The sequence below is a fragment of the Fukomys damarensis genome, unplaced genomic scaffold (genome assembly GCF_012274545.1).
Source record: "Fukomys damarensis isolate Sample0158 unplaced genomic scaffold, DMR_v1.0_HiC HiC_scaffold_9, whole genome shotgun sequence".
In the NCBI taxonomy this organism is placed as follows: Eukaryota; Metazoa; Chordata; class Mammalia; order Rodentia; family Bathyergidae; genus Fukomys; species Fukomys damarensis.
The window spans coordinates 2,979,861-2,989,407 of NW_022900921.1; the positions used below are offsets into that span (position 1 = coordinate 2,979,861).

The 9,547-nt window shown below is 37.2% G+C and overlaps 1 protein-coding gene across 1 annotated transcript in view; it reads right to left on the bottom strand.

The window, feature by feature from the left end:
* Positions 1-9,547, bottom strand: part of Meikin (meiotic kinetochore factor) — a 58,890-nt gene that overhangs the window by 29,422 nt on the left and 19,921 nt on the right. The window contains exon 7 of the mRNA XM_019209853.1: positions 4,580-4,650. Coding sequence (XP_019065398.1) covers positions 4,580-4,650 — 71 coding nt within the window. The remainder of the gene's footprint in view (positions 1-4,579; positions 4,651-9,547) is intronic.

Sequence of the window (9,547 nt, forward strand, 5' to 3'; positions counted from 1 at the left end):
CTCTGCTCCTTCTGGCTCACAATCTTCCTCACACTACCCTGCAATACTAGTTACCACCAAACAGGATGCCACCACTCAAGGCAAAATGTGAGGCCCTGGTTAAGCAATTAAAAATTTCAAGATGGTGACAGTGACAGAGCATTAAATGAAATGAAAAATGTGGTCTTTCCAGGTATTAAGTCAGCCCTGTTACCACTAAACCTACAAATCCACCACAGTGGAAATATCGGCGCCCTTTTAAAGGCCAACTCCTATGTTTGTATTCTGCAACTGTGCCTCTTTACATCTCAAGGATTTCTGTTTCCTACATAATAATGTAGGAAAGTTTTATGGTTTTGTTTTGTCTTGTTTCCAAGAATCGAACTCCGGATCATGTACTTGTGAGGCAGGCGGCAGAACCACTGAACTAAATTCTCTTGTGTTTTTTTAAAAAATAGTTTTTATTGCTCCCTCCAGCCTGCTTGGGCCCAATCAGCGGGACCGGGTAGCTGCGCCCTCCCCTGCCTGTGCCACCACCAACTCCAGCAAGGAAGGTAGCCAAGCGGGCGCCCCTGAAACACCCCCCAATCCACCCCCGCTCTCAGAACTCCTCACTGCACCAGTCCTTGGACCCACTCTGCAGAGGCACAGGTGATCATAAAGGGTATTTTTCTGAGCTCCCAACTTTGAACATCTTTAAAGAAAAGGCCGGGGAAACCTGTACTAGAACTGTGTGGAGCTCAACCCTGCAGGAGGTCGGGGAACTCACTCTGGGCCTTGCAGCCTGAGGTCAGTCTGAGTCACTGGGGTCTGCCATTGGCTAGCTGAGATCAGGGGACCTGGTTCTGCTCATGGCTGCACATGTTGTATATTATGACAGCAGAGATACAGTCTAAAAGAGGCCCTTTAAATTCATTTTTTTCTTTCTTTTCCTCATTCCACTCTGAAAATTCTTTCTTTTTTCTGTCTTCTTTCTTCAACTCAGTCTTTTGCTCCACCATATTATCCCTCATCTCCCTTTCTGTTCCTGCTCCTTCCCTAACTCAGTAGTTTTTTTTTTTTTTTTTTTTTTTTTTTTTTTTTTTGCGGGGGGAGGTTGAGACAGGGTCTTACTATGCATTTGAGACTCACCTAGAACTCACTACGTAACCCAGGCTGGTCTTGAACTCACAGCTATTCTCCTGCCTTAGCCTCCTGAGTGCTGGGATTACAGGCATGCACCACCATGCCTGGCTCTCAGATTTCTTTTTTTTTTAATCATTTTTTTCTCTTTTCTTTACGTTCTTTTCTTCTCTTATTTTACCTCACTCATAGGTCAATAGTTTCAAGGGAGAGTGAGCCCCTACTACTGTTAAGGGGATATATTCTGGTCCTTATTCTTGCACTCTGTCTGTCCCTTTTGAATTTAACAGTTTCTTAAAGATTGTATGGTCATTCTATGTCCTCTGGCTTCACCTGAAACCTTCTCCAATTCTTTTACTTATCTACTCCTCTCATTCTAACTCTAAGTCCCCATCTGAAAAGGTAAAGATGCTATACTGAAAAGTTTATTCACTGCAAACATATTTTGGGTGCTTCTTGATTTTAATTTAATTCACATGGTTTAAAGGTGATAGATTAATGACTACCACAAGTGGTCAATGTGCAAGTTGTGCTTGATCCTATTGTGTTGCTGATTGTATCAATTGGGATAAAGGATTGTGATTGATTTAATAAGTTGTTTTCTCTGATATCATGAAAATGAGAATCTCTATGAGTCATTAGAGACTCAAAAGCTAAAGCACAACTATATCAGGAAGATTTAAGTAATAACACAAAAATTAAACCAAGGGCAACCCAACAACAAAAATAAAAATGAGAAAACACTTAAGAAAGACACAAAGACAGACTTCCAGTTCACCAACGGCAAACAGTAGGGCAAATGAGGATGAAAAGTCTAATAGTGAACCACCAGGACACCCTGAACTCATGGCACAGGGAGTAACAAAACAGATCAATCAGGCTCTAGAAAACATCAAAACAGAATTTCCCAGATAACCATAGAGATGGTGAGCAAAATGAAAGTCATGATTTGAGACTCTAGAATAGAAACTGAGAAAAAAATAAATGAGCTCAAGACCATGATAGAAGCCATGAAGGCCCAGCATAAGAAAGAAATGGAAACAATGAATGCCCAACATAGGAAAGAAATGGAATCCATAAAACAGATTCAAACAGATATCCAGGAGATTAAACACTCCATTGAAAGTGTATGCAACAGAATAAAAGAATGAGAAGATAGAATCTCAGATATATAATAGGCTATTTTCACCGTTCATCCATGTTGTAACAAATATCAGTGCTTCATTTACTTTTATTGCCAAATAATATTTCATTGGATAAATATGCTACATTTTATTTATCTATTCATTAGTAGATTGGCACTTGTGTTGTTTCTACTTTTGGGTATTATGAATAATGCTGCTGTGAGTATTCATGTAAAAGTTTCTGTGATGATGTATGTTTCTATTTCTCTTGGGGATACAACTCATAGTAAAATTTCTGGGTCCATGTCAAACTGTTTTCCAAAGTGGCTATACATTTCACATTCCCAACAGGACACACGAGGTATTCCAATTCCTCCAAATCTCTGCCACTATCAGAATCCTAGGGAATGTTAGAGCTAGCTATATTCAGTAAGAATCATCTACCATGAGCATAATTTTTGAGAACAGGCAAAACATACAATAGCATAGAAATGGCATCAATGCAAGAGGTAGCACAATTAAATTGTCAAATGCTTCATTTGTATAGAAAGAAAGAGAAAGAAGGAGGTGAGGCAGAAGGGTGAGAAAAGACAGAGAAAAAGAAAGGCAGGGCAGGGAGGTTGAAATTGATGGAGATTGAAACTAAGACAGACTGCATGGAAGCAGGACAAGGACAGTGAGAAGTATAGAAAAGAGAATATAGGAAGTATGGATGAGATTTTTTAATTGCTCTAGACTAAAGAAGTAAAATGTAGGGCAAGTTCAAGTAGCTCTCTAGGCACCACTGAACTAAATCCCTGGTCCTTTTTTAAAAATTTTAATGAAACCCTTTATCAATTATTTTTTTCATAGATTGTCTCTTTGGTGTTATATCCAAAAATTCACTACTATATCCATTAACCTTTAAATTTGTTACTGGCTTCTATTTGTTTGTTTGTTGTACTGGAAATTGAACCCAGGGCCTTTGTACTGAGCTACATCTTCAGCCCTTTTAAATTTTTTTCTTAAATTTTAAGACAGGGTCTTTCTAAATCATTAAGTTTCCCAGGCTGGGTTCAAACTTGTGATCTTCTTATTCAGCTTCCCAAGATTACCCAGCACACACAATATCTCCATTATTTTTATTATGCATACATTACATATTTTGTTTTTATCTCACAGTTCTTGGATTTTCCATTCTGGATATTTGCAATTTTATTTTTACTTTTTTTTTTTTGCTTTTGAGGTTTGGAAGTATCTTTTGTCATGTTTTAAGCTCACAGATTCTTTCTTTGGCTGTGTCTGGTCTACTATTAAGTCCATCAAGGATATTCTTCATTTTGATCACAGTGTTTTCAAATTCTGGCATTTCTTATTGTTTATTAGATCTTCCACTTCTCTACTATCAGTATCTACTATTTCTTGTGTATTATCTACTTTTTCCACTGAAGTTATTAGCATATTAGTAAAAAGGCCATTGGCTGTCAAAGTTTCCATCTTCATGTATCAGTATACTGTCTGTCCTACCACATTCACTAGCATTTCTGCCCATTCAAGCTGCTCAAGACAGAAAATTAGAAGTCTTAATACTTCTCACTCCTTTGTCCTCTAGATCAACTCATTAAGTCTACAGGCAAAAGTTTCTTGAATCTAAGCATATCTTTCCACTTCTCCTACAAAGTTCATACCATGATCAAAGCCATCATAACTTTTCACCAAAAATATCTATCAATTCTTACTAACGGCTCTCCCTAACATTTTCACTCTTTTTTAATTGCTTCCTAATTTATATGATGAACAGTATAATGTGATGGAAAGAATATAAGATTCTGGTTTTAGATCAAAAAAAGAACAGCCATAAACTCAAAAAAACTGGTGAATATTTAAACCTCAGTTTTCTCAGCCATAAAATAAGTCCAGACAAACACAAACCAATTAATCTTCAGATTGGAATGATATAGAGAAACAATATAACTAATGGAGGCCCACTTAAAAAGCAGCTCTATGTACAAAACAAAGTCCCAATTCTATGCCAAACGCATTCAGATTCCAAGCATAACATCACAAGTAATTCTCAGCATAAAACAGTTTTAGCTTCACAGTGCATTTTAGCTTCACAGCACACTTCTTACTTTTACTTTAATGACTGACAGACATCCAACTACTCAAAGAGAAATGGAAAATGTACATTTTAATTCTCTTTCATTAAACATATATATTCTTGTATACACTGCATAGGTTTCTCACAAACTACAAAATGCTTTTAATCACTGTCTTTAATAGCTGAAAAATAAATCCTACAGAAGTGTTACTTAGAAATATATCCTTTATTAGTAAAATTATGATTTATGTAGTTATGATACTTTAATACTTGCTTTTTTCTTTGTTTCTTCACAGGTTGAAGGACAAGTTTTCTCAGCAAGTAAAACCTCACAATCTGCATTATCTATAAATGAAAACATAGTTTAGTGTTCTACTTAACCTGCCATTATAAGTATAGAGGACAATTCAAAACAAAACAGAAACTGATTTTAATTACTCTGCCTTTATAATTTACAAAGAAACATTTAATATACGTTTAATAATCTAACTTGCCTCAAAGAGGAGAAAATATCCTTAACAAATCTTGTCTTGAGAATTTCAGGTTTTGTAGGAAGCAAAACATAAAACAACTTCCTTTCAATTAGTAGAGAAATGTGACATCAAAATTTTCATTCATCATTCTTCTATTTCTACTCTCCTGTATTTTCTTTCTTTTTAATTTTTAAACTTATTAGTACATTTTTACAACATATAATGATTACATTCAATGTGGGGAATTGGTACAGGTAAATAACACATCTCAATTTTTTTGGGGGGGGTGTCCCAGGGATCGAACTAGGGTCTTTGCACTTGCAAGGCAGGCGGTGGAACCACTGAGCTAAATCCCCGGCCCTCGATTCTTTTTTTCCCTCTTCCATTCCACCCCCTTTTATGAAAAAAGTTTTTTGCCAGCATCAGATTCATTTATTTATTGATAAATCCTTATAAAGTTTCATTGAGATTAACAGCCAGACTAACAGGCCAAAAAACATAAAACAATTACACTTTAGATACATTGTCCATGCTGCATTACAATAAAATTTTTTCTCCTTTTTTTTTCCCTATTGTCTTTTCTTTGCACTTAATTTCTACATTATGTTTCTCTTACGAGAATAAATACAATTTTTGGCCTTTGTGTCTCATTTACTTCACTTAACACTATAGTGTCAAGTTGCATCCATTTTCCTACAAATGAGTTTATCTTTCTTTATGGCAGAGTAGTACCCGTTCTGTATAAATATATTTTCTTCATCCATTTATCTGTTGATGGACAATATAGGCTGCTTGATGATTTAGCTATAAAAATGGGTACACAAAGTATCACTATGATGTCTTGACTCTTTTGGAGAAATGACTAGGGGAATAGCTGGGTCAAATGGAATTTCTAGTTTTAGTCTTTTGTTGTTGTTGTTCATTTTTTGAGACAGGGTCTCACTACGTAGTAGAGACTGACCTGGAACTCACTATGTAGCCCAGGCTGGTCTCAAACTCACAGCAATCCTCCTGCTTCAGCCTCCCGAGTGCTGGAATTTTGGTGTGCACCACCATGCCCAGCTATTTTACTTTTCTGATGCATCACCATACTGATTTTCACAGAGGTTAATGAGTTTACACCACCACCAACAAGGAAGAAAGGTTCCTTTTTCCCTGCAGCCTCTGTACTATTTGTTATTAGTTGACTTCTTGCGGACAGCCATTCTTTCTGGAGTGAGTTGGAATCTCAGTGTTTGATGTACCATGTCTCGAATGGCCAGCAATGTGGAACATTTTTTCATGTATTTACTGGCCATTTGTTCTTCATCTGAGAAGGAAGGGGCTATTCATTTTAGATGCCCATTTTTTTGTTTTGTTTGGGTTTTCTGTTTTGTTTTGATTTGAGACAGGGTCTCACTATGTAGTTGAGACTGACCTGGAAACACTATGTAGCCCAGGCTGGTCTCAAACTCACAGCAATCCTCCTGCCTCAGCCTTCTGAGTGCTGGGATTACAGGCATGTGCCACCACGCCCAGCCTTAGATGCCCACTTTTTGGATTGTGTCTTTAAATTTAGGGGGGGCTAATTTTATGAGTTCTTTATATATTTGAGATATTAGTCCTTTGTTTGAATAGTAGTTGGGAAAAAAAACTTCCACTATGTAGGCAATTTCTTCACACCGTTGTTGGTTTCCTTTTTCATGCAGAGAATCTTTTCAATTTGATGCAATCCCATTTGTTGATTTTTGGTATTATTTCTTGTCCAACGAGGGTTCTGCTCAGAAAATCTATTCAAGAGTTTTACCTATTTTGCCTTCCAGCAGACTAAGGATTACTTTTTTAGTATTTAGATCTCTGATCTATTTTGATTTCGGTTTAGTGCCTGGTGAGAGACATGAGTCGAGGCTCAATCTCTGGCATGTGGATAGCTGGTTTTTCCAGCATCATTTGTTAAGGAGGCTGTCTTTCCTCCAGTGGAAATATTTTATCCTTTGTCAAAGATAAAGTAGCTGAGTGTGCCTGGAGTTGTTTGTGCATCCTCTATTCCACTGATCCACAAGTCTGTTTTTTGTGTATGTTTATCTGTGTCCCTCCCCCATTACCACACTGGTGTTTTTGTTTTTGTTTTTGTTTTTTCGGGGATTGAACTCAGGACCTTGCACTTGCAAGGCAGGCGCTGAAACCACTGAGCTAAATCCCCAGCCCACCCCACTGTTTTAAATCACTGTAGCTTTGCAGTATAACCTAAAGTCCAGAACTGTGACGCCCCTTGCCTTGCTATTGTGGGTTTCTTCTGGTTCTATATGGTGTTATATATATATATATATTTTTTTTTTCTTTTTCCGGAACCAGAGATTGAACTCAGGCTTGCACTTGTGAGGCAGGTGCAGTGCCACTGACCTAAATCCCTGGCTCTTCTGGTTCTATATGAATTTTAGGATTGTTTCTCCAGTTCTGTGAGGAATGATGTCATTGATATCTTGACTGGGATTGTATTAAATCTGAATAACAGTTTTGGAAGTACAACCATTTTGACCATATTAGTTCTGCCTATTCAGGACACGGACTATCTTTCCATTTTCTGATGTCCGCTTCAATCTCCTTTTTCATAGTACTGTAGTTTGCATTGTAGAGGTCTTGACCTTTCTTGATTAGATAAATTCCTCGGTATTTCATTTTTCTTGATGCTATTTGGAAAAGTACTGTTTCCCTAATTTCTCTCTCAGTGAGTTTTTACTGATGTACAGGAACACTACTGATTTTTGAGTGTTTACTTTGTATTCTGCTATGCTGCTGAATTTGGTTATTAATTCTAGGAGTCTTTTGGTGGGGTTTTGGGGGTCTTCTATGTAGAGGATCAAGTCACATGCAAATAATGATAATATAACTTCCTCCTTTCCTATCTATATCCCCTTTATTTTTTTCTCTAGTTGCTCTGAATTTGTCTCCTGTGTCACAATCTGCCTTATTCTATTCCTACTTGCAGGCTAATAAGCATCTCAATTTGAAAATATATATTAACAGTCACAAATCATACACACACACACACACACACACACACACACACACACACACACACTCATCCACCTAGGCCAAGACATAAAACATCTGTAGCGCCCTAGAAGTTCCTGATTGGTACCGCTTTCCAAACATTTCCACTCTATGACTTCTATCATCCAGAATAGTCTTGCCTGTTGTTAAACATCATCTATGTGGAATTACACAGTATATTCATGTTTGTGTCCATGTTCTCTCATGAAGCATTATATGAGTGGGATGAAAGATCAAATTTAGTATGTCCAAAACAATGTCTTTTAATCATTCTCCCAATTTGCTCTGTCCTATACTGCTCTCATCTCAATAACTGATCATACTGTCCACCTAGCTGCTCAAGCCAAGAATTTAATATTCATTTTTGAGTTTTTCCCTTTTATGTAATACACTGCTTAATTAGGATATCTTGGTACATCTGCTTTTAAAATATATTCCAAATCATATCATTTCCAACACCTTGCTATACATATGGTCCCATTATCTGACTATGGCAATGGTTTAACATAGGCTCCTTACTTCCATTATTGCCCACTTAGTCTGTTCTCCATTGGGTAGTCAAAGTAATAATTCTAAACGACATCTCAGTCTCTAGAACACAGAATAATAACACTATTTAGAATTCTAAAACCATAGAAATATTAACGGACATACACAACCCAAAGGCTCTTGGAAACTTAAGAATTTCTTCAGCTTGGAGTTTTCTCCCCAGGAATGATAGTTTCAGGAAATAGACAAGTGAAGCATATATTTCCCACATATTTATATTATTTTCCATCTATCTCCCAACAACACATATGAATATCCTAGAATCATGCTGTCCAATGTAGTAGCCACAAATGTCATGGGACTATTTGAATTCAAGTTAAATAAAAGGAAATAAAATATAAAAAAGTCACACACACACACACACATATATATAAAATCATGTCATACTTTTACTCTTAACATGCTCTAGGGTATATTTCTGAGTACATTTACAATAAAAGCCTGTTGCAGTTACTTTTTTTGTTGCTGAGACAAAATACTCAACACCCAAAGGAGAAAAGGTGTTTTTGGCTCACAGTTTACAGATTTTCATCTATAGTTGGCAGACTCCAAGGCAGGGTTGCATGGCAGAGAGGCATTGCAGAGGAGAAATAGTTCACGGCAGACAGAAGGCAGCAAAGCAGCAAGATGCAATCAATAAGTCACAACATTAGCCCTCTTTCTGTCCCTTATATTCTATCCACCCAGGGTAGGGCACACATAATCCTAGCACCCCAACATGAATCAATCCCACAGCACATCCTCAATCCGATCATCATACACACAAGATCCAGGTGCCTTTGAAAAGTCCCCACCCATGACCACATGAGGCTTTGGGGGGACATCAAGACATAAACCTTAACAAATCGCTAGTCTTTACCATGGCATATAAAACTCCCTATTATGCTACCGGACTAGCTCCCCGAACACAATTTAAACTATGTATCTTATTCACTCTCTGCAGACACACTAACATGTTTTCCTCAAACATGCTAAGCACATTCCCATCTCCTGGACTTTTAACTTGTTCCGTTTGCCTGGCATGTTCTGCTTCCAGATTTTTTATGTGGTCTGCTCTTTCACTTCATTCAGGCTCTTTATATAAATGCCCCTTCTTCAGTGAGGCATATGTTTCCTGATTATCCCACTGAAAGTGACATGCTTAGTTATGCACTTTACCCTTACTCATCTCTCTCCATTGTATATAT